General features: G+C 45.1%; 1 protein-coding gene across 1 annotated transcript in view; it reads right to left on the bottom strand.

The window, feature by feature from the left end:
- The window catches only part of Mipep (mitochondrial intermediate peptidase), a 124,526-nt gene extending 103,417 nt beyond the window's left edge, over positions 1–21,109 (bottom strand). Inside the window, exons 1-7 of the mRNA XM_048447960.3 lie at positions 20,834–21,109; positions 17,059–17,232; positions 13,788–13,876; positions 12,159–12,245; positions 7,352–7,415; positions 3,449–3,631; positions 2,766–2,922 (exon numbers count right to left, since the gene is read on the bottom strand). Coding sequence (XP_048303917.3) covers positions 2,766–2,922; positions 3,449–3,631; positions 7,352–7,415; positions 12,159–12,245; positions 13,788–13,876; positions 17,059–17,232; positions 20,834–21,019 — 940 coding nt within the window. The 5' untranslated portion in view covers positions 21,020–21,109. The remainder of the gene's footprint in view (positions 1–2,765; positions 2,923–3,448; positions 3,632–7,351; positions 7,416–12,158; positions 12,246–13,787; positions 13,877–17,058; positions 17,233–20,833) is intronic.
- Positions 21,110–24,194: the final 3,085 nt, after the last annotated feature.

The following is a 24,194-nucleotide window of genomic DNA, read 5'->3' as shown; positions in this document are numbered from 1 at the left end:
TGACTTCCACACATGCTTTACTCGGGTGCCCATTTTGTTTTTCTGGTGATATCAAAGAATCTGGAAACATATACTAAAAAGACTGCGAGGAGATGGAGGGGTCAGGGAAGTGCCTACCATGTGGACATGAGGACCAGTGTCCAGCCTCCAAAATCCACAGGGAGAACAGGTGTAGGTGCACTCGCTGGCAACCCCAGCCCTGGGAAGGTAGAGACACACTGTCCCCTGGGGCTTCCTGGCCAGAGTCAAACCCAAATGGTAAAGTCTAGGTTTGGGGAGAGATCGTGTCTCAAAAAACAAGGTGGAAAGCAACTGAGGAAGGTACCCAGCATCTACCTCAGCCCTACACATGCACACACATGAACATGCGCACGCGTGCACACACACTACTGGATGTGAAACTCCCTAAATATAAACCCAATGCTCGCTCACTACATGGTTTCCACTAATTGAGTCACCAAATGGATGACCAGAGTGACCTCACTTCTCTCCTTCTGCCCGGCTCTCAGTGAAGACTCGCCAGTCCTTCAACGTCTTCACCTTCCTAAAACTCAGGCACCATCTGATCACCTGCTAGAATTCCACGGCGCTGTTGCCTGTACTAACCATCTGGCAGTAAGCCTTAAGTCTTTAAGGACACAGGTCACACCTCACGTGACTTGCCACTGATGGAATCCAGTGAACTACTGAGTCTAGTGAACTCTAATAAACCCAACTGCACCAAGGGCCAGTCCCCAGCACATACTGGCCACAGTGCTCTCCCCAGGCCTCTCTGAGAGGCTTTCTGAAGGATACACTCTGCTTCCTTTCCTTCTTACTCGCTGTCCCACTCCTCCCCAAAGCACTGTGGCTCTTCCACATAGCCTGAACCCAGAGCAGCCCAGAGCCAGTGTTTCTTACTGTGTACTCCCTTAGTGACCTTATACAGCCCCAAGTCTTTAAGGAAATATTTCAACTTAATCATCTCAGAGTCCTTGGCCCCCACAGCCATGTATCTACAGTGGTTACTTTTTTTTAAAATTCATTTTAATTACTATTATTACTTTATGCTCATTGGTGTGACAGTCAGGTGCCCTGAAACTGGAGTTACAGACAGTTGTGAGCTGTCATGTGGGTGTTGGGAATTGAACTCAGGACCTCTGGAAGAGCAGCCAGTGCTCTTAACCACTGAGCCATTTTTCTAGCCCCCCCACAGTGGCCACTTTCAAGATAACAGCATCTTGACTGTATCTTGAATCAAACCAGGCTCCCGATTCCCACTGGTGAGGAGTTAAATGACATATAATACAGTAACAATAAGTAACATTCTAATAATATTATTTTATATAGAATAAAAGTAAAAATACTACATTTTAACCCCACTGATATAAAAGTACCTACAAAAAAAAAAAAAAAACACAAAATAAAACCAAGCGCTGTAGCACACTCCTACAATCTGCCACTAGGCAGGTAGAGGCAGGAAGATCAGGAATTCAAGATCATTCTCAACAGTTTGAAACTCAAAAACAGAAAACAAAAAATACAAAATAAATATATATGTAATATATATGATTCACGTAATATCAATTTAGAAATTAAGTTATATGAAACCAATTTTAAGAGCTGACTTCGATAAGCTTGGTGACCGAGGAGATGCCTGGCATGTGTGAGGCCCTGAGTTCTACAATGGGCATAAAAAGTAAACAAGAATAAGAGTAAGTGCTTTAAAGGTTCAAGGGCAAAGTCCAAGGAAAGCAGAAAGAGCACACCATTTTTGGAAGTTTATCATGGAAGAGGTGTGGTTTGGGGCTCAGTCCTGAAAAGCTGCAAATCTGAGCAAGGGTACCCAGGCTAGGAGTGTGCCAGGTTGAGGGAAGAGGCTGTATAGGGAAGACTGAGAAAACATAAAGAACTTTAAGGTACGAAGGAGCGTGTTAGAAAAGGAGGGGATACACAGGAAGGCTGGGAACTCCTCCACACAGAGTCTCTCCCGTGCGCCCTCTTTCTACAACAGCATGTGTGCGAGCTGTGCAGGAAGCTGCACTGCCCTCTCCTCCCTCCCCAGAACACCTCCAAGGCACACCTAGACTCTAAGGGCTTCACCATCCTCAGCACCCTGCTGTTGATTCACTGCCTCAATTATCAAAGGCTAAAATGCCTCTAAAAAGCTCATCTGTATTCCCATCACGCCCTGTGCCTGACATTCTCTCCTAGGTACCTTAGCCCAGCACAAGGCCAGTTTGTCCAATCCCACTTCCCCTGCCCACCTAGTAGGGACCTTTCTGCACAGGACTGTGCTTGGCTATGACATCACCCCTCATCCTCTCACTCCCAACTAATCTGAGGACACTGGGCTGAGTCAGAGTTAAGAGTAATTTAAATGAACAAATGAAAACTTAGATTTGACTTGCTCTCAGCACATACACACAATATAGGGCAAATTACTAACTCTAAAAATAAGTTCTATTAAATGATTCTCTAATGTATTAAAAGCCTGACACTGTTGGACATGGTAGTTTATGCTATAATTCCAGCATCTAAGAAGCTCAGGCAAGATCTTGAGTTCAAAGATAGGCTGGGCTACAAAGCAAATGTAATATACGTGTGTGTGTGTGTGTGTGTGTGTGTGTGTGTGTGTGTGTGTGTGTCTAAAATGAGAAGTTCTGGGCTGGGAGCACAGTGCCCTAGGGTGGCTCTCCAGCACTGTCAATCCACCCACCCACTTAGGAGAAATGCTGTTCCCTCCCAGCCCTGTTTGTTCTTAGAAGTTGGATAAATGGGCTCACCTGGGGTCTGAGCTATGGTTCCCTGGAGGGCCCTGTGGGAAAACGTAGGATAACCTACTAAGTTTGCCAGAAGATTTCTGCTGCTTAGCAATTCTTCTAGACATTTCAACTGACCAGCATTGGGATAAAGGAAAATTTTATAAGCAGCTTCCCGAACCTGTAGTTAGAGAGGGAGAGGGAGAGAAGAGAAAGTCAAAGATACAATAGCATGGCTCAAAATCCTACACAACCACCAGCCAGGCCAACGCTCCCAGGTTACCCAGAGCTAGCCATGGCTTCCCAAGGAAAGGAATCGTCACACCAGGTCTACAGTGCTTTCCACAGTGCTCTTATGAGACACAACTGCACATGGGGCAGGGCTCTGGGAGGTCAATTGGCCAATGCTTCTGTCTCTGTGCCAGAAAGCACTTCACGCAATTAAAAGTGACTATGACGTGACCTTATATGTCACTAGTCAATGAATTCCTTGAGAGACATGAATTTTAACTACTTCCCTTATTCAAAGCATTTGTGGAATTAACTGTGCCACAAATTAAATTTTCAGAGCTACTTAGTAATGCAACAGCAGCAACACTTAAGGCTATAATAACATGTTCCTAATGATTACGGAGAGGAAACAGCAGTAATAGACATCTATTGGTGTTCAGACGGGCGCTGAACAACAAGCAATGGAGAACTCCTACCAAGTCATCCGAGGCTTCTGCATGTAGACCGTCAATGACAGCGTAACTCCCATCGCGGGCAAAGTGGTGCCGAATGTGCTCTGGCAAGAGATGCTTCTGTATCTTGTTGGGAAAGTTGGTTCCCATAAGAAAGGCACTGCTCAAATCCAGGATCTTAACATTGAGGTCCACTGCTCTTCTGCGCTAAAAGTGGGAGGAAAGGTATTTAAAAGAGCATTTCACAAACAGTCTAAAGCGGGAGGAAATCAACATCTGAACTGCTGACATAGAACACTTGAGTGTAATCCTCTGCCCTCCAAAACCTTCATTAAGTCAGTCAACAAGTGGTTACACCTGGTTACACCTCTTCAGTAGCACTTTTATAGTATTTCTGAAGTAAGGACAATTAAGTATTTGAAAAGTAGATTACAAAGATGTTGAATCTTACAAGACTAGACTAAAAGGCAAAGGAGGAAGGGAAATGAGAAACAGTTCTTCACAAGACACCCGAGAGATTCAGTTCAGAGGCTCTGATTCACACACAAATCCCATAGAATGACAGCAACAGAGCCCTTTACAGCAGACTCAAGAAGGGCACAGGGTATATGCTTGCTATCCTAGACTCAGGACGCTATGGCAAGAGGACCAGTGGCTCAGGCTCGCTCAGATCCTGCCTCAAAATGGGATAGATAGACAGACAGACAGACAGATAATCGAAGAAACAGGCAGAGGCCTGTGGGGCAGAGCTGCACTCTACACTAGGTCCCTAGTGTGTGGTACATGGACCAGTTCCTCACAGTCAAGCACAGGGCTGGGGCTGGGGCTGGGGCTGGGGCTGGGGCTGGCACCGCCATGTCAGCTTTAGAGCACATCTCCAGAGCACAGTCTCCATGGAGAAGGAATTTCTATAGGCCCATGGTCAAAGGAGTTACCACAAAAAGAAAAATTTTCAAGAGTCTCGTGCAACCCCGCTGGCTATACAGCTGAGGATAACTTTACACTTCAGATCCTCCTGCCTCCGTCTATGCGCAGATCCCAGCCCCAGGGAATGATGGGATTACAAGCTTCGCTCCATCACACTTGCTTTATGCAGTGCTGAGGACTGAACGCAGGGACTCGCACGCCAGGCAAGCGCTCTCCCTACCTACTGAGTCTCATTCCCAGCATGCACCACAGATATTTGAAGATAAAATATAAACTGTACCCTAGGGAATCTCTGAGGTCTATTAGAGAAAAAACAAGTCAGGCTTCAGACTGGCTTATGGTGGGCTCCAGGTAATCTTAGAACCCACCTTTAAAAAATTACTAAGCATCGGTAGTTTTTTTTCAGACACATTTGTAAAATATATTTGACAAGAAGCTGAGAAGGACTGGGGTGGGGTATCTCAGCCGAGTGCTTGTCTACCACGCACAAAGCCCTAAACTTGGTCCTCAGCACTGCACAAACTGGACGTGTGCAATCCCAGCACACAGGAAATGGAAACCAGAAGATTAGAAGTCCAATGACAGCCTCAGCGACATAGTGATTCCATGTCACTCTGGGCTACATGAGACCCCCGTCTCAAAAAAAAAGTTCAAAATATAAATAAACCAGGTGTGGTGATACACACATAATCCCAGCACTGACAAATGCTAAAGCAGGCATTTTCAAAGTTTAAAGTCAGCCTGGACTATATTGCAAGTTAAATGCTAGCCCAGGTTATACAACAAGACTCCTGTCTCAAAAAAAGTGAACGTAAAATAATAACCTAAAGTTTTCAATATAGAAAAGCCAAACTTCACTGGGAAATACAGGTTTCCCGCACCTCCAATGCCTTCTTACTCCCGACTTCTCTTGCAGCAATGTATTGCCATCTAGTGGTAGTCAGTGGAATAACAACAATGATGAATCACATCTAAAAACTCAGCTCTAAAATTTTTCCCAAAGCCTTTTTGTAAATAAATAAATAAAAATAAAGCACACTGTAATAAAATCAGTCATCCCCCAAATTTTATCAAGTGCTAAAACCTCTGGAAGATTAAATATAGTTGACTTTCTGACTCCAGTGCTCTTTCGAGCGTATCATTTCATCATTCCCAAACAGCGCGAGGATCGGACTCTAAGCACCCTGCGATACTACTAGAAACACCTCCTGGAGCCACAGTTAAGCTAGTCACGGGAAACTAAGACAGGAGAAGTGCTTGAGCCCACAAGTTCAAAACCAGCTCCCACAAGTGATCCCAGCACTCAGAAGGCTGAGGCAGGAGGATCTTCACAAATTCAAGGCCAGCTTGGGCTACAAAATGAAGACAATGTCTGAGAAAAAAACAAAATTAAGAAGAGGGAGAGACAGACGAACAGAAAGATAAAGACATGTTTATTAGATATGGAATATAATCGTTCCTTGGTATTGATTGGTGTCAAAACATCCTACCTCAGATAGCAATACCCACACAGTCAGTCCGTCTGTATTTGCATGGAGCCTATGCACCTCCTTCCATCAACTTTGGAGCATCTCTCAATCACGTAGGAAGCATAAATCAATGTAAAGGTCAGGTGAGAGCACAAAAGGTATTGTTTAGAAAAGTCTTCTCTTGGCTCCATGCAGACACATCTCTTTCTGAAGTTGTTTGATCCAGATGGAGAAGTCTCAGCCATGGAGGTCTGGCTGCACCTGCCCAAGAAGGCCACTCACTTCCCATAACATTCTGCTAAACCAACCTCTGCTCCTAGATAAATGGCTTTTCATTCACTGCACTTATTAGGATGGACCGAGCTATCTTTAAAAAATAATAATTAGACTGCTGGCAAGTAGAGGAGGCATGGGGGGGCCACTCTTGATGGCAACCAGTCACTCCCGTACCCCAACTCTGAGCTATACCACTCCAGGGCCTCGGTTTGGACAGCAGCTGAGAGCCTGAGTGAGCTATTTTGCTTTCACATTCATTATACAGAGGGACAGCCAGACCGAACACACTGTGGGTCACACCGACACCACTGCTGCAGTGTGAACAGACACCTCTGTCAGCAGCCCCTTACTCCTCTCCACCTCAGATCTCAGCCTCATCCGTGCTACCTAACACTCTAGCTGTGTTGCCGTTCATTCTGGATTACCGGGGTGATGGGCCAGCTTCCGGAGAGCTTACATTTAGACATCACCCACAGAAGAATTTTATGACAAGTGAAAGCAGTCCTAAGAGTTTACCCAGTCAAGTGACACACAAGGGCTCTAACGACTAAATGCTAGGAACAACAGTGGTCAAAACCAGCTGAAAGCCTGGTTTAGTGGCACAGGCCTGCAATTGTAGTAGGAGGGGAAGGCAGGAAGGTCAGGAATTCAAGGCCAGCCTAAGCCAAGCAGCAAGCTCAAGGCCAACTTGGTCAACACGTGTAACCCTGTTCTCAAAGAATAAAAGCTGAGGATGGAGCTCACAAACACGAGACCCTGAGTTCAACCTCCAGCTCTAGCCTGGAGAAAAACAGGAAGTTCAAGTTCATCCTCGACTACTTAGCAAGATCAGAGCTAAAGTGGGCTATAAAAAGTCTGCTCTCTAAATAAAAACAAACAAAAAGATAAAAGTGCTGTGTGGTAGCACACACCTTTAATCCTAGAACTAGGGAGGCAGAGTGAGTTTGAGGCCAGCCTAGTCTATGTACCAAGTTCCAGGCCAGCTGAGGCTAAACAGACCCTGTTTCAAGAAAGAAAGGGTGGGGACAGAAAGAAGGTTAAGAGCACTTGTTGCTACTGCAGGGAACCAGGGATTGGTTCCCAGCACCCACATGGCGGTTCACAACCAACTGTAACTGCTGCCAGGGGCTCTGAAACCCTCTTCTGACCTCCAAGGCCATGCACGTGGTGCACATACATAAATGCAGGGTGACTCATACAACATATAATAAATAAATTTTAAAACATAGTTTAAAAAGGTAAGAAAAATATTTACCTTTTCTTCATCTAGATGGATTCCACTGATTTCAAAATCAAACATAAATAGTTCAGCCACTCGCCTGAAAAACAGTGAGCACAAGTTACAGGAGCTCATTAAAATCACAAACAAAAAATCAGTCTTTATGTTCAAATCAGGACTTCTGAAATTTACAGTAAAAACTATTTCAACACACAGCTAAGCATACCCACAATCTATTTACTTATCTGAAACAAAGAGTTTATCTCAGAGACAGGTACAATCCCAGTTGACTGAGGCCCTACTAGCTTCGCGTGTAAGCTGGGAAAGCTAACATCATAATTATTTCAACTCCATTCAAACCCAAGCAACCAAGAGCAGGACCAGTTCACACTGGACAGCTTCTCAAGGCCGCTGCATGCATTGCATTCTCCTCTTCCCTGCGGCTGGTGCAGCTCAGCAGCTCTCTGATGCCCAAAGACGAGGACCAGCGCTTTCCTTTCAGCCACCTTCTGGCTTGAAGCCAATTAACGACCTTCCCATCAGTGACATGGTTTTTTGTTTGTTTGTTATTGATTTTTATTGAGCTCTACATTTTCTCTGCTCCCCTCCCTGCCTCTTCCCTCCCCCCAAACCCCCATGCTCCCAGTTTACTCAGGAGATCTTGTCTTTTTCTATTTCCCATGTAGATTAGATCTATGTAAGTCTCTCTTAGCATCTGCATTGTTGTCTAAGTTCTCTGGGATTGTGGTTTGTAGGCTGGCTTTCTTTGCTTTATGTTTAAAAAATACCTATGAGCGAGTACATGTGATAATTGTCTTTCTGGGTCTGGGTTACCTCACTCAAATTGATGTTTTCTGGCTCCATCCATTTTCCTGCAAAACTCAAGATGTCGTTTTTTTTTTCTGCTATGTAGTACTCCATTGTGTAAATGTATATTTTCCTTATCCATTCTTCGGTCGAGGGGTATTTAGGTTGTTCCCAGGTTCTGGCTATGACAAACGACATGTTTTTTTGTTTGTTTGTTTGTTTGCTTGAATCCGTTTCTAGTGGTAGACTAATGGAGCATTTGGTATTTTCTTTTGGCTTTGATATTTCAAAAGGGATATATTTATTTTCCCGATTACTGTATCATACTATTTTACTTATTAACTTATTTCTGGTTTTTGCTTTATAAGACAGGATCTTGCTAAACAGCCCAAGCTGGCTTCAAACTTGTGATTCCCCTGCCTCAGCCTCCTGAATGCTGGGTCATGGGCAAGCCCCACCATACCTGATTCACTGAATGAACAGAATTAACATTATTCTAAACTTCTTTCCACCTGCTAGCCCCAGGGTGCTGGGTCATACACAGGGCCTTGTATACACCAGGCCAGTTCTTTAGCAGTGAGCTGGACTCAGCCCAAGATCTAAAATTCTAAAACATCAGGAGCCTTGCAGGGCATCTGGGAAGCCTGTAGCTCCAGGACTTGGGAAAGAAAGATAAAAGGATTACAAACTTGAGTCGTATTGGACTAATAGCAGTTCTAGAGCCTGTCTCAAAATAAACAGATAAATAGATTCTGTTGACACTTCAGTTGTCGGTATGCCTTCCTGACCAGTGCAGAAACTGCACTGGAGCCCTAACTGGTCTCAGACCCAGCTCATATCATCTGTCTTTTCTAAGTACAATGAAAACACAGAACTCTCTCCTTAATCAAAGGTGTTTTAAGCAAAACTATATCATGGTATCACTTTAAACAAAAATATTTCATGGTCTCCTGGAGATGGTGGCACATGCTTTTAATCCCAGCCCTCAGGAGGCAGAGGCAGGCGGATCTCTGTGAGTTCAAGGTCAGCCTGGTTTACAGAGCTTGTTCCAGGACAGCCAGGACTGTTATACAGAGAAACCCTGTCTCAAAAAAAACAAACAAGCAACAACAACAACAACAAAAATATTTCATGGTATCACTTTGAAAAATTTATGAATTCATTTTTTCTTAGGCTGTTCCATCACAAACACTGAATAACCTTCTTATATTTAAATATTCTTCCGAAATAAAGCTTTAAAAATCAATTCATCCATGAAAAAATACAACTTTGCATGTTTGAGTTAGGTTCTGTTGTATGGACTAAGTATTTCCTATTTTCTCCATTCCTGTAACTGTTTTAATTTTTAAAAACCTACGTGCATCTGGGCATGGTGGCACATACTGTAACCCCACATTTGCGGAGCAGAGGCAGGCATAAGCAGTTCAAGGGCAGTATGGGTACACGAGACCCTGTCTCAAAATCCAACCAAACAAAAAACATCAAAAAACAAAATTTTATATGCATTTCTTTACCCTTGTTTGTTTTTCTTAAGGCAAAATCCATGAAATTAAACTGATCAAAAAGTATTCCTATGTCAAAATACATTCCCTAACAATCCTCCTTACACCAGTTTATAGTTAATTAGAGGATCCATTATTCCAAATCACTAACAACCATTCCTATGCCGTTTCACCTGTGTTGACTACTGGACGTTCTCTGCCTTAGTCCACTTTTCCACGGCAGCACATCCAATCTGGGTGTGCAGGACAGAGCAAAACACTCTCCGTGAATTATCTCATCTAAATGCCATTGTAGCTGTAATTCTATGAATACTCTCTTAGCCCTTTTTACAAATGGAACCAGGACTCAGCAAACTTGGTGTCAAGAGCCAGCCCTGGGGTCTAATTCTAGAGCCACGTCTTCCAACTACCACAAGACCAGTGTTTAACTAACAATGTAAATTAGTGAAATGAGACTTTCACAAAAATTCTGTCCCCATTTTTGCATATACTCTTCTTCTCTATATATTCCAAGTAATTAATAAGATAAATATCCTAACCCTCTGACATGTAACTAATGTATCTCATTTATATATTCTGACCTTTCTATATGGAAAATTTTGACCAAAAAAGTTTTAATTGTTAGAAAAAAGTTTGTTAATTGTTACATAATCCAGTCAATCTTCCCTTTTGGTATCAAGTCAAGAAAGACCTTTTGCAGCCCAAGAGAGCTGTGCTTCAATTATTTCTCTCTCAGACTATTAACAGATGGCTGGCTGACTGGATATAGAGCTTGCACACACTAAGCACTGGCTCACTGCCGAGCCAGCCCTGGCTTTGTTGCTGTCACAACGGTTTGACTTTCTATTTTGTGACAGGATCTTTTAAGTTATCAAGGTCGGCCTTGAACTCACTCTGCAGCTCAGCAAGCCGTTGAGTTTGGATCCTCCTGCCTTAGCCTCATGAATATCTGGGATTATAATGCAAAATACCATGTTTAATTTTTAAAAGATATTCAGTCTTTGTTGAAACAATTCTCTTTTCCCAGAAAGGCCACTGGCCAGACACCTTTTGCTAAAAGTCAGGTTTTCCCCTTGATGTGAAATGACTCCCCTACCTCACACTGTGCAGTCACAGCCAGATCTGTGCCTCTGGCTGCAATTCCTCCATTCCTCCGTTATCTCAGAGAATACTCCAACTGAAGTAGAAAGCACTTCCAAATACACGATTTTTATGTGTAGTTTGAAAAATCTGGTTCAAGACCTTTTGTTACTTTATCAGATTTTTCCCAGCCTAGTATGGAGTCTTCTTTACAACTTCAAATTCACTCTAAGTACAGCAGAAAACCTTCTTTAGACACAGACAGGACAGCTCACAGGCCAGGAGATCTCACGCCTCCCGAGATGACACAGCTGGCTCTACTAAGGCTCTGAACTGCAGGGGCAAAGGGAGAACAAGACCAGGGCCCTGCACACTTGGGCGGCTGAGGTCAAGTCCCCAGCACCCATCTCCACGGTGCATCCACTGAACTGAAAGTGAGGTTCCATCCCCAGGGAACCTCCATGGAATAAAGCTTTAGCTGGAGTGGCAAACTACTTAAAGGGACAGACGAGGAGATGGAAGCAGGAAGAGGAGAATTAGGTAATCAACGAATGGAAATGTCCCATAAACAAAAGGAGGAAAAACAGGTGAAGAAAATAATTTCTATGTTATGACACCAATACCATAGGCAAATAAATGATGAGCCTACCATACCTACCTTATTATTACACTTCATTTATTTATTTTCATGAATGTATGCATATCTGTGTGTGTATCCGTGTGTGTGTGTGTGTGTGTGTGTGTGTGTGTGTGTGTGTGTGTGTACACCTGCTACAGCATGAGTTGGGAGGCCAGAGAACAACTTCCAGGGGTCAGTTTTGTCTTTTCACCATGTGGCTCCCAGGACTGAACTCAGATCTTCAACCTTACCAGCAAATACTTTCACCTACTGGGCCTCTCACTGATCCTATATTTACCTTGTAGAAAATTTTAAGCAAAGAAATAAGGTTCTAAGGTCATATATCAAGTACTCCTGTGTACCAAGTTAGCACCAGGCCTCTAATTATAATGAATAATTGTAATCTAATGAGCCAGAGCTCATCATTTTAAGGATCTTTAGAGCCACCCAGCAAATAAATCAATTGCTGATACCTCCCAATGGTGCCACTATGGGACTATACGCATAGAGATGGTGTGGTTATCAGCAATTTAACAGGAGGCTACCACTGGCCATTCATCTCGCACAGTAAGCAAAACAGGCTGAGAAGCAGCCTTGTAGAGCTCAGTCAGTGAGGCAGAGGGATAGAAACAAATACCAAGGCAACGAGGAAGATGCTGGTGGTGACTATGGGTAAGAGGGTGACCCAGACAGACATGGTGTAAAGAGAAGATGTAGTGCGGTGAGTCTCAGGAAAGCGCAGGAGACATGGGTACTGAAATCCCAACCAGAGGGCCAGAGGGCTCTCCAGCCTGGCCAGCAGTCAGTCAGAAGGAAATGAATGAATGGCGAGTACCTGGTTTCTGTATCAAGGGAATCCATTAGTTTCTTATCATCTAGTAATTTCCGCAGACTCTGATATAATTCCACATTCGTATTCAACCTAGATAGACCATGAATAAAAACATGTGATTTTCTAATCCATTCTTGAAAAGTTTACTCTACATCAAGAGAAACGCATTAGATGGTTAATACACATGCCCAGACCCCAAAACTGGGAAGTAATTTTTTTTGTATCTTCTTTTGAACCAAGAAAAATAGCCATACTTACAAACTGCTCAATATAGGGCAGGCAATCCCTTAAGCAAAATATCAAAGGTCCGAAATACCCAGATGAAGGTAAATTTAAACTGGGAAGGCATCTGGAGCAGGAAGGACAGACAGGACAGAGGCAGGTGTGGTAGAAAGGAAGGCTGAGCCAATAGCAAGGTTTCCTTAAAACCTCAGCTCAGCACCCGGGAACTCAGGCCAACTGTACCTATGTGGATAAGAGGAGCAGGCCCGCCCTGGACAGGACAGCTCAGGACATGGGGTGCAGTCACAGTCCCACGCAGCTGGTCAACTGTGGCACTATAATGCTGGGCTGCCGTGAAGACTGAATTAGACCGTAGGTGCATTCCTCACTAACAAACCAGTGCAGCCGCCTGCTCTAGGCCAAAACCAGGAGCAAAAAGCCATAACCCATGCACCAATGCCAGTCCAACCTGTAGCACCACTGTCCTCTTCCTAGGTGCCCAAGGCCCTGGCACCCTCAAGGTCAGTCTTAGGACCTGGCCTAGAGTGGAATCCACTCCCACATAGTGGATCCTGGAGAAGGGTCAATATCCCTCACACCATCCAGTCTACGATTCTTACGTGCAAATGTTCACTGGAATGAACTGCTGGTCTGGTTCAAGGCCTCTGGCTTCTGGTAACCCATCAATACTTGACCCTCACCAAAACTCCTCTCAGATATCTATTGTCCCAAGTCATAGAGACCCTGCGGCTATGGTTCTGCAGGACCAGTTCCTTCATGTGCTCCAGCAGGTCACAGATGGGGTAGATGCCCTGGTGTGAGTCTGGGTGGTAGCTTTTTTGGTCAGCCCAGGTCATTGGGACTGCCCCCTCAGGCAAGGGGTAGAGCCAGCTCTTTTCTGCCCATGCCACCAAAGCCAGCTTTTCCACACCTGTGGTGGGGATGGGGCCATCTCTCCCATGACGGGCAGGACCAGCTCTTCCGCTGTAGTGGCCAGTAGGCAGCACAGCCAGCTCTCCCAGGACCAGCGAAGGGCTGTGCCAGCACACAGGGACATATGGCAATATCTGCCGTCAACTGAGGGTCCTGACAAGAACCAACCAGCATATTTAACATCAACAATAACGATGACAGATATTACCATATGTCCCTGTGTGCCTGACACCTTTTAAGCATCTCACACTTACCTCCTTCCATTTTCACACACAGAAACCCTAAGAGTCGACTCAATTATTCAATTACAGACAAAGGAGAGTGACAACAGGTGAACACCCCAGCAGTGCTGAAGGGGGACCAGACCCAGCCCTCCCATCCAACGCTCCTGGGCTGCCAGATCACACACCCCCTCCCACCTGCCATGGGGGTGACAAGCACTATACACACAGCCACCCTGGGGTGGAGGAAACATACTTTTCCACCATGGTGCCAATACTCCTGCAGGCCTCTTCTGCAGCCTCTCTGAATGCGGGCTCAGGGTGTCCGATTTTCACAAAGTCTGCCTAACAATGAGAAAGACAAAACCAAGAGCGACTTTGATGGAACACTGGATTCTGTGATCAAAGGTACAAACAAAGCCAGATTTAGGATGTGCCACTTGGCTTAGACCGTCAATTTCCTCACTGAAGCCAAGCAGGTTCTTTAGATTCTTTCTAGACGTTTGTGAACTCTGTAATTCCTTGGCACCAAGTTTGTTTCATTCCCAAGCATATACCTTCACGAACTTCATTTTACAAGGTTTTCACCTTCAAATGAGTAACCTGCAAATCCTTCCTATCTTATAATTCCTATGAGCAGACCTTGGTCTTGAACATTTTAAAGCTTTGGAACTCAAACTGCAGTATGGCATTTCCAGGCTGACTCAGATCTAGAAAGCCACTTGGGGTACATTTTTAAAATGACACCTAACTTAAAAAGCAATTTAACATCCTAGGTTTGGCGGGGAAGGGGGAACACATTCTCTTTATAGGACTTTTAAAAGAGGGAAATATGAATTACTGATCCTCATCTAGAACAGTAAAAACCATAAAGTTTCCGCTATGCCAACTAGGATAATTAACCAAGGACTTAAATTAAAAAAAAAATAACAACAAAGGAAATAACATAAAGCAAACAATCATGCTAATTGCAGTGCACCACAAAAAGAAACCTACAGGTGGATAAGCAAATACAGGGAACTATAAGATACTCCACATCGTCTTTATTCTCCATGTGTGACAGAATGACTGTATGACTGCAGCATGAAAGGGACTCAGGCATGACGGAACATACCCAGAACCCCAGCACTCAGGACGCTATGGCAGAAGGATCGAAAGTTCCAAGTCAGTTTGTACTAAATAGAGAGACTTTGTCTTAAAAAGCCAAAGCAAAAACCGTTACAAGGTAAAATTTCCTAATTTTATTATCAAATAACATTCAGTGCAAAAACATGTAAATCCCTAGTTTGGAACATCTGGTACATTAGGTCATCATAATATCACTACTAAGGCATTCAAAAAATGAGCTGGGTAACATATACGACTTATTTTACAAATTGCCTTTCTACATGCTACACAATATGAAAAGTCAAAACATTAGCATGTCTGTGTGTGTGTGTGCGCGCGCGCGCGCACATGCGTGTGATACCAGATCTCTTCCTCAATTTCTTCTCTACCTCACATTAGAGATAGTGTCTCTCACTGAGCCCGGAGCAATCTTCCTGTCTCTACCTCCCCAGTGCTGGGGCTACAGGTATGCATCACCACACTGGCTCCTTACATGGTGCTGGGGAGTAAGTTGGGTCCTCACGCTAGTGGGACAAAACATTTTACCCTTGCTGACTGCACCAGCAATGCAGCCCCATTAGCTAAAAGCTTATGTGTAGAGATAACAAAGACAACAGTCCTAGTTCATAAAAATCACATGGGAAAAAGAAAGAACAAAATGTCCATTTCCTGGCAGTTTATGAAATTCTTGTCTTACAATGGTACAAATCAAACAGGCAGAAAACATCTTAAAAATTAAAAAAGAAAAGACATTTTTTTGAATTATTTATCCAAAAATTATACAAATAAATTACACTGTAATTTGTTTGGTTTCTCTTACAGTTTGCTGTCGTTGTGAGGCAGTATTTCACTATGAGGCCCATGCTGACCTCAGGCTCATGATCTGCCTGCCTCGGGTTCCCAAGGACCGGCATTCGAGCATGTAACACTGCACCTGGCTAAAAAAACAGTTTTTAAATGAGACACTGTTATACTTTATAAGTAGTTTTAAAGCTCAAAACATAAGACATGAAGAGCAAAACAAAAAAAAAATTGTAGGAGAAAATTCTAGAGTACCACTTAATCAGGATGCAGACTAAGACTGGTGGTCTCCAGAACTAGAGCACTGTCAGACTGGACTGTGGACTGTGAGGCACGCCCACTGCACAGATCTGCCTTTAAGACGTCCACTAATGACAGAGACACGCCCACTGCACAGATCCGCCTTTAAGATGTCCACTAACAACACAGGAAGATGGTAAGGCATAGGACCTCTGGGCAGGGCATGTCTATGTCTCCACCACTGAGGAAGCAGGCCCCATGAACTGCACAGTGAAAGTCAGGGCCCAAAATATCACACCTCGGCAAAACCACAAAAGTTTAGCCATTTTCCTTTAAAATCTAGGAAGACCAAAGGGAATGTATTAGCATCTGAAATGTGGTACTGTTCAACTCAAGAGTGTGAAGGGAAAGAAATGTTCTATACAGGGAAAGGAACAAGAACGAGGGTGTATTCGTCCAAATGGGAGAGGCTGGTGGCAAATGCGTATCTGGCCCTACACGTTCTAGGAGAGACAGAACTGAGAGTGACCGTCAAAGTGCATCACGGACTGTGCCAGGCACGACAGTCCCCAACACTTGGGACGCTAGGGCACTGAACGAGTTACGGCCAGCTTGAATCACATAGTGAGGTCTAGGGCAGCCTAAGCTACACAGTGAGACCCCATCAACACAAACAAACATGGGACTGGGGGTGGGGGAGGGGTAGAGATTAGTGGCTGCTAAAGGTGGATGGATTAAAGCAGTTAATCCAGATGAGGCTACCACTGAGGCACTGCCTAACTCTTCTAAAAAACAATGAACACTAGAACATCACCTAACTCGGGCAAAGCTGATGTTTTTTAACTCGTCCTGGTGACTAGAGCAGTGCTTTGTATTCAGCAACCTCAACACTGAATGAATAGTGAGGAAAATTTTACATAGGTCAGAACTACATCAGATTCTGAACCATCACTAATTTGGACTCTGCATGCCACAAATCACCTTCACTGCTACAGGTAATCAGGTTTGGGCCCTTTTTTGGCAAGATGGCTCAGCAAGCAGAAGGTAGGCTTGCAGGACTGGTGACCTAGGTTTCAGTCATGGATTCTACCTATAAGGTGGCAGAAAAGGGCAGACTTGTGAGAGTTTTCCCTCTGTCTTTCACACATGCTATCAGTGGCACATATGTGCCTGCACTCATACACACACACTCACTCACGCACTCACACACACACACACACACACACACATCATCAGTGGTACACATGTGCCTGCACTCACGCACACACATACATCAGAGGCACACATGTGCCTGCACTCACACACACACACACACATGCATCTGGGGCACGCATGTGCCTGCACGCACACACACCCTTGCTTGTGCTTCTAAGCCTCACCAAGTCGGCCACTCTGCACAGGCAATCCGAGAGCTCATCAAAGATGAGGACCGTCTGTGGTCCTGAAGGTGTGGTACATGCTCGCTCCACCAGCCAATCCGCCTTCCTCAAGGCCTCCTTCTGAGCAACGTGGAATCCTTCAGGGGTGCTGAGCTCAGGAACTCCAAACAGACCCTAAAAATCCAAAACAACATTTCCAGTTTCTAGCCAGAGCTACAGTTTTGTTTTCCCTAGAACAACTTTTGTAGGAAGCCCTGACTTCAGTTGCTGTATCTAGACTATCCGCGCCTGCGCTCCTGGGAGCAGTGGCGCTCTTCCTGTTACACCACACAAGTCTATACTGAAATTGTTCTCAAATTTTATGTTTTCTTCACCCCTTCCTTCCTTTTCAAAAAGAAGCAAATAGCATAGGTCAAACTCTCAGAGCCGTGGCTCCGTGAGAAAATGGCTGGGAGGACACGTGGTACAGGCCCAGCTGTGAGAGCCGTGGCTCCCTGAGAAGATGGCTGGGACTACATGAAGATTCAAAGGTTTAACCAAACTTACACCAACGCCCAGCATGCAGACAGCACAAAACAGATGTTAATGATAACCATAATCAGCTTATGATTGGTCACATGATCATAGGTCACATGATCATTCCTGCCAAGCTTCAGATTTCCCACAGGGTATACGGAGGCTGGCGTACCCATCCGACAGCATGGAAACTACTAGCAGTAAGCATGTGTGAAGGCCAAGGACCGTGCCTCTCATAGAGCAGAGTCTCCACACACGTCCACTACTAAAAAACAGAGGACAGCCAACTCACAGGTGAATGTCACATACCAAACCCAGTCACTGGCTGAAACTAAGGCATGCCAGTATTTTAACAAAGGAAAAAAATCTCTAACCTAACGAAAACGACCATTTAAATAAACCTTTACAAGGCAGTTCAGGCATGCGCCCTCGAGCCCTCCAGGAAAGCAGGGAGCCGACATTTAACACGACCTAATCCAGAACGTGCCCGTACTTTACACAGGTTCTCTCGTCAGGAGGACATTCTCCTTTTACAGATACGGATATATGTTTACAGTTCCTCTTGTTTCCTGGGACAGCAGCCTGGAACCCTAGTTCCTCTTGTCCAAGCATCCAAAATGCTAAGATATATGTGGATGCTACCACATCCACCCAGAAATATGCTTTAAGAGAAAACATTTGGGGTATAATGACACAACTGGATTCTGGCACTTAACAAATTCCAGGCCAGACAGGGATATACAAGCAAGACCCCAACCTCGAAAAACAAACAAACCAATGGTTCAGTGGATAAAGGCGGTTGTCACCAAGCATGATGGCCAAGGTTAATGACGTAATTTCACATGCTACAAGGGAAGAGCCTACCCCTGGAAGTCCTATGATCTGCATATGCATACTCGTGTACATACACATACACATGAACACACACACAGAGGGTGGGGAACAGATGTAATAAAAATACTTTTTAAAAAATTCTCCAACTTGAAAACCTACTGTACCTAAAGTCTATGCATTAAAAAAATATTAAGAAATAAAATGCCCAGAGGGCTGGGAAGGTTGATTCAGAGGGTAACAGCACTCAATTCACAAACTGAGGACCTCAGTCCAATCCCCAAAACCAATGTAAGAAAGTGCTTCGGAGGCCATCTAGACGGCTCAATGAATAAAAATGCTTTGCCTCCAAGCCTGGAACCTGTATGGTGGAAGCAGAGAACCCACTTCTGAAAGTTGTCCCTGAACTCCACACACATACAGGCACTTCACCTCTATACACAAGCAAAAAATGTAACTAAAAAACAATTGGGGAGGAAGGGCTGGAGAGATGGCTTGGTGGTTAAGAGCACTGGCTGCTCTTGCAGAGGACCTGGGTTCTATTCCCAGCACCCACGTGGCAGCTACCTGTCTCCAACTTCAGCTGCAGGGGATCTGACACCCTTCTTCTGCCTCCATGTGCACACAGGTGGCACTGCACACAAGTGGTACATTTACATACATTTGGGCAAAGCACATATAAAATAAATAAGTAACTTTAAAGCTGAATTTTGTGGCATGAAACTATAATTCCAGCACTCCTACTCCAAAATATTAACAAGAAAATAACCCAGAAGCCACGGACCAGACAAAAGAGGGCAAGATAACCTGGAATACACAGTCTACTAGCAAAAACAGGAGAGACCCTGACTCTACAAAGTAAAAGGCAACAGACACCTAAAAATTGCCCTCTGGCCTGCACCCGGCCACGCTTGCACACATTCACATTCACACACACGTACACACACACACACACACACTGATTTTTTTTAAAATGTAGCTGAAATCAGTTATATCTCATTTGCTCCAAACCAAGCTTACCTTTCACATCTTTTGACTCAGCACTAAGAGGCAGATCTACCACCGACTCCATTAGTACCAGCATTTTATATAGAAAGAACTTTCAAATAGACAAAGCTAAAAAGAGATGCTCACACCACGAAATGTAATACAACTATATCGCAGACTTGTCTTCAGAAAGCTGCCCCACAGTGAGAAGCTAAAAGGCAAAAATAACCCTTAACCTTTAGGACAAAATCTGCAAATACAAAATAATGGGATCCATTGATAATCCACTCTCAATCTTCCCTGCCTTTCCCTCATTCATTATCAAGTATCCAACACCACCACAGGCAGGGTGGAAATAGCCAGGCAATTCTGTCTGGTTAAGCAATCAACTTAAGGCACAGGACGAAGTCTTCCATAGTTCTTTTGTTGCTTTCCTTCCCCAACCTCCTCAGCCAGACAGAGTTTCTCTGTGTAACAGTCCTTGCTGTCCTGGAACTCTGGTAGATCAGGCTGGCCTTGAACTCACAGAGGTCCGCCTGTCTCTGCCTCCCTAGCACGGGGATTAAAGGTGTGCTTGCTTTCTTTTCTCTTTTCTTTTTTTTACATTTGTAAACATTTATTCTCTTGAACTGAAAAAGGCTTACATCAGCACACTGTACAGCTTTGTAAAATTACACAGAAGTTGAAAATAAGGTTCCTTGTTCATATCTTCCTTGTGCAATGAATCTTTGGTGTCCAGTAATCTGCTGCAACAATTTAAACCACTTGTGAACTTCTCAGCACTCATCAAGTGCATTTCCTCGGGAGATAAAATATCCACATGGGAGAATGCGGATGAGTGGCATTTAGTTATTGGAAAGACACTTTTAAAAAGTGGAATAATTTTCCTGCCTAGGATGACTCCTATTTCTTTTTAATCTAAGCGGTTTAAGAGGCATTGAGAACATAATTACCTTAGACTTAATGGTCATACTACTTAAATGAAGGAGGATGGATCAAATTAGGGAGTTCGGGATTTCCTAGAAAACTTTTCTGTGTTTAGCAAGTCAGTGGAGGAGTAATCATCTATCTTTTTTAACACAGGTTCTTAGGTAACTCAGGCTCATCTCAAACTCGGTTTGGAGCCGAAAGGACTGCCCTTTGAACCCTTTCGCCTTTACCCATCAAGAGAGCCTTACAAGCAGGAGCCACCATGCCTGGTTCAACAAGTTATTTCAAAGCAGCCTGAAGTGGACAATTAAGGTGTGATGGAGTTTTCGATGGAAGAGTGTTGTTACAAATCCAAAGACAAGTGTGAACTCTAAAGTCAGAAGAAGAAGGAAAGCGACCTTGAGCAGGGGGAGGGCTGAGTGAGTGGGAAGCCAGCGGGACAGCAACCCGAGAGCGTACTTATCCCGGCAAGAGGCGGAGCCCGCGCTGCGCAGACCCACGGCACGCTCACCCGGCGCTCTCCCAGCAGATCCCACAGGCGACCCTGGGGCTTGACATTGAAGGCGGCGCCCACCGGGGACCAGCTTGTGCTGACTTCCCGGGCGCGACCTCCGCCGAGCAGGCCTCCTCGGCCCGTAGGTCCCCGCAGAGCCGCTCCGGCTCCCAGGCCGCACAGTCTGCGGCCGTACCGCAGCATGCCGGCCACCAGCAGCACCCTCCCGGGTCCCGGCTAAGCCCCGGTTCAGGAAGCGCGCGCCTGCGTTTCCAAGGCAGCAGCCCACGCCGCGGCACGTGACGCTCGCGCAGCCCTGTCGGCGCCGGGACGAGAGCGCGTTCACTCTCAAGCAAGAGCGTCGCCCCGGCACCGCCTGAGCACCCGGAGTTTCGTAGCGCCATCGTGTGTCTGGAGGAAGGAACATCCTGAGTTTGCCTTGCCCTCCGTATTACTGGAGCGCGGGGAGAAAAGTCTAGTCGGGAATTGGAAGTCTTACCGGTTCCAGGAATGCATGTGACTTCTTTTAGCCTTCTCAGAGGAGACCCAGTGGCAGCGCGTGGAAGGATCCAGATCCCACATGCAGTCGGAATCCAAGGAACTTGTCTGCTCCAAAAGAGAGTGAAGTCACACCTACATTTGCGCACACGCTTATCAGCTAAGGTTGTGTGTAACCATGTGAATTAACTATAGAGAATCTTCACCTGTTTTGATCTTTGAAACCATTGATACCTTCTAGGGGCCTTGAAATGATACAGTTTATAGGGTCTTGGGCGGGTTCGTTGTCTTTGCCAGTCGGAAAAATTAAAAGGCAGGAAACATACGAAGGGGAACATGGAGCAGCAGAGAAATCGCAAGCACCGCAGACAGAATAGCGGTTGATGAGAGGTGTTTACCGGAGGTGAGACAACACACAGGCCACAGGCACACAGAGATAAAGACCCTCTGCTCGGTCTTGGAAAGCGAAAATCCAGTCTCTTCTCAAGGCCTGCGGGAGTTTAAAGCCTCTGAAGGGTTTTCCTTCTGATTTAAGGTTGGTCAGTTTAAAGACAGCTGGGGTGCTTGGTTGGCCTAGAACCAGAGTGTGACATGTCCTGACCCAGTCTCGACTTGGTTGAGCCTGTCCATCAGGAGGGGCCCTGATGGTGGGAGATAAAAGCTGAAGATTGGGGAAGAAGCTGGCCATCTTGGAGATTCACCACCATCATTAAACAGCCATGGCCCCTCTCCCTATCTGCCTACCGGGGAGTCTATCTAACTATCGTTATAGTTAGATAATAGTCTACATATAGTCTATAGTCTTTCACTATAATAGCCTAAAATCTAAATTAGTACAGATAGGACTCCCCAAATAATATCTATCGGACTGCAGAAATGAGAGGTCGGAGGCTGAGAGAGAAGGCAGTAGGAAATTGTGAGCACTCGCTGGGAAAGAAGGACTGATGGATGTAAGGACGTTGGAAGGCTCGAGGAAGTCTTTTGAGAGCGCTAGCCTTTTCCGGAGGGGGTCAGGCTCACCACTGTGAGTCAGGGTACTGGACTCTGCCAGAACCAGAGTTTTTCTTTCCCAGGTGCAGTCGTCTCTCCTGTAGAAGGCGTCATATGGGGTGGCGGTCATGTCTGCTTTATAGACTGTGGTAGGGAAGAAATGAAAAGTTTGAAGATTCTGTGTTTGATTGGTTTGTAGACAGGGTCTCACTTTGTAACCATGTAACCACCATGTAACCCAGTCTGACTTCAAACTGGCTGTAACCCCGCCTCGTCATCCTGAGAGCTGGGATTCCAGACAGGAGCCACCACGCCCAGAAGGAAGGATTTTGTTATCAGGAACTTGATTTTTCCATGAGAGATTGCTGTGGGTAGAAGTGGGGAGCCAGTGGATGGGAAAGGGATTATGGGACTAGAGAGATGCCTTGGAGATTGAGAGCACTGACAGCTCTTTCAGAGGACCTGGGTTCGATTCCTAACACCCACATGGCCACTCACAGCTATCTGTAACTCCAAGATCTGATACCCGCATACAGAGATACATGCGGGCAAAACACCAATGCACATAAAATAAAAATATATAAATTACAAAAGAGATAAAGGATTATGGGTATCCCAGTCTGTGGGAGGTAGAATTAGGAGGATCAGAAGTTCACAATTCACACACACACACACACAGAGTGGAAGCAAGAGTAGCTAACAGTGGTGACGTCATGATTTTCCCCACAATGGGGGAGATGGGAAGCAGAGAAAAGGAGTGCCGGCACTCAGCTTACCACTTCCTTCATTCCTTTCTCTTCTGGCTGGGATCCCAGCACATGGAATGGTATCACCCTCTTCAAGGCAGGTCGTTTCTCTCCAATTAAACCTTTCTGGAAAAGCCTTCACAGTCGTGACCAGAGGTGTGCCTCCAGGGAGCTTCTAAATTCAGTCAAGTTGGCCTTGACAGCTAACCGTCACAGCCAGGGTTTGGAAACCAGCACGAGAAGTACGTGTGTTCCAATGTGCACATGAGTTGTGGATACATGTGGACAATTCACTATCACTGTCAGGTACCCAGGTGGGCAGGGAGAGAGTCTACCTAAAACATTCCCAAAGAGCCCTGCAGTAAGATCACATAGAGAACGGAAGTGTTGCGGCAAGATTGATTATTTCAGACACTAATATTTTCTCTGCTGGGTTTCGGAATCCCTTGGAACTTGTGAGCCCCTTTTGCTTTTCCCTTCCTCCCTTTAGTGGGCATCTTATGCCTATCCCACCGCTGTACTTTGGAAGCAAATAACTTGTCAGACTGATGATTTCCATCTGGCTGGATTCTGCCCCAGGATATATCACACAATAGGTCTCTCCTGTTGTTGGTTTAAATGGCTTAAATGATGACATTTTGGGCATACGTGATAGGAAGGACATAAACTTGGAGGCAAGTTCAGAGGGCAGACAGACTACTGTGTCTCCTTATGAGACACATTAAAGTGCTAATTTTTGGTATCTGCCAATCGGCTCTTATTTGGGTAGAATTGGTGCAGGAGAATTGTCTGTATTCTGTCAATCATATTTTAAATAAATGCTGATTGACCCAGCAGGAAGTATAGGTGGGAAAACCAGACAGGAAGTAGAGGTGATGCAATAAGAACAGAAGAATTCTGGGAAGCAGGAAGCTTCCTCCGCAGTCCAGGCCAGACCACCAAAGAAGCAACATGTGAGCTGCTGAGCTAGAAAAGGTACTGAGCCATATGGCTAACATAGATAAGGAAAATGGGGTAATATATGTTATAAGAGCTAATAAGTAGCCAGAGCTAAGGGCCAATCAGTTTATAATCTTATGGAGTCCTGTGTGTGATTTTCTTTGGGGCTTGCCGGTTGTGGGGTACTGGGCGGGGCAGATATTCCA

The sequence above is a fragment of the Myodes glareolus genome, chromosome 12 (genome assembly GCF_982192425.1).
Source record: "Myodes glareolus chromosome 12, mMyoGla1.1, whole genome shotgun sequence".
Taxonomy (NCBI): domain Eukaryota; kingdom Metazoa; phylum Chordata; class Mammalia; order Rodentia; family Cricetidae; genus Myodes; species Myodes glareolus.
Note: the sequence above shows the minus strand (reverse complement) of the source record. Positions and strands in the feature narration are given on the sequence as shown.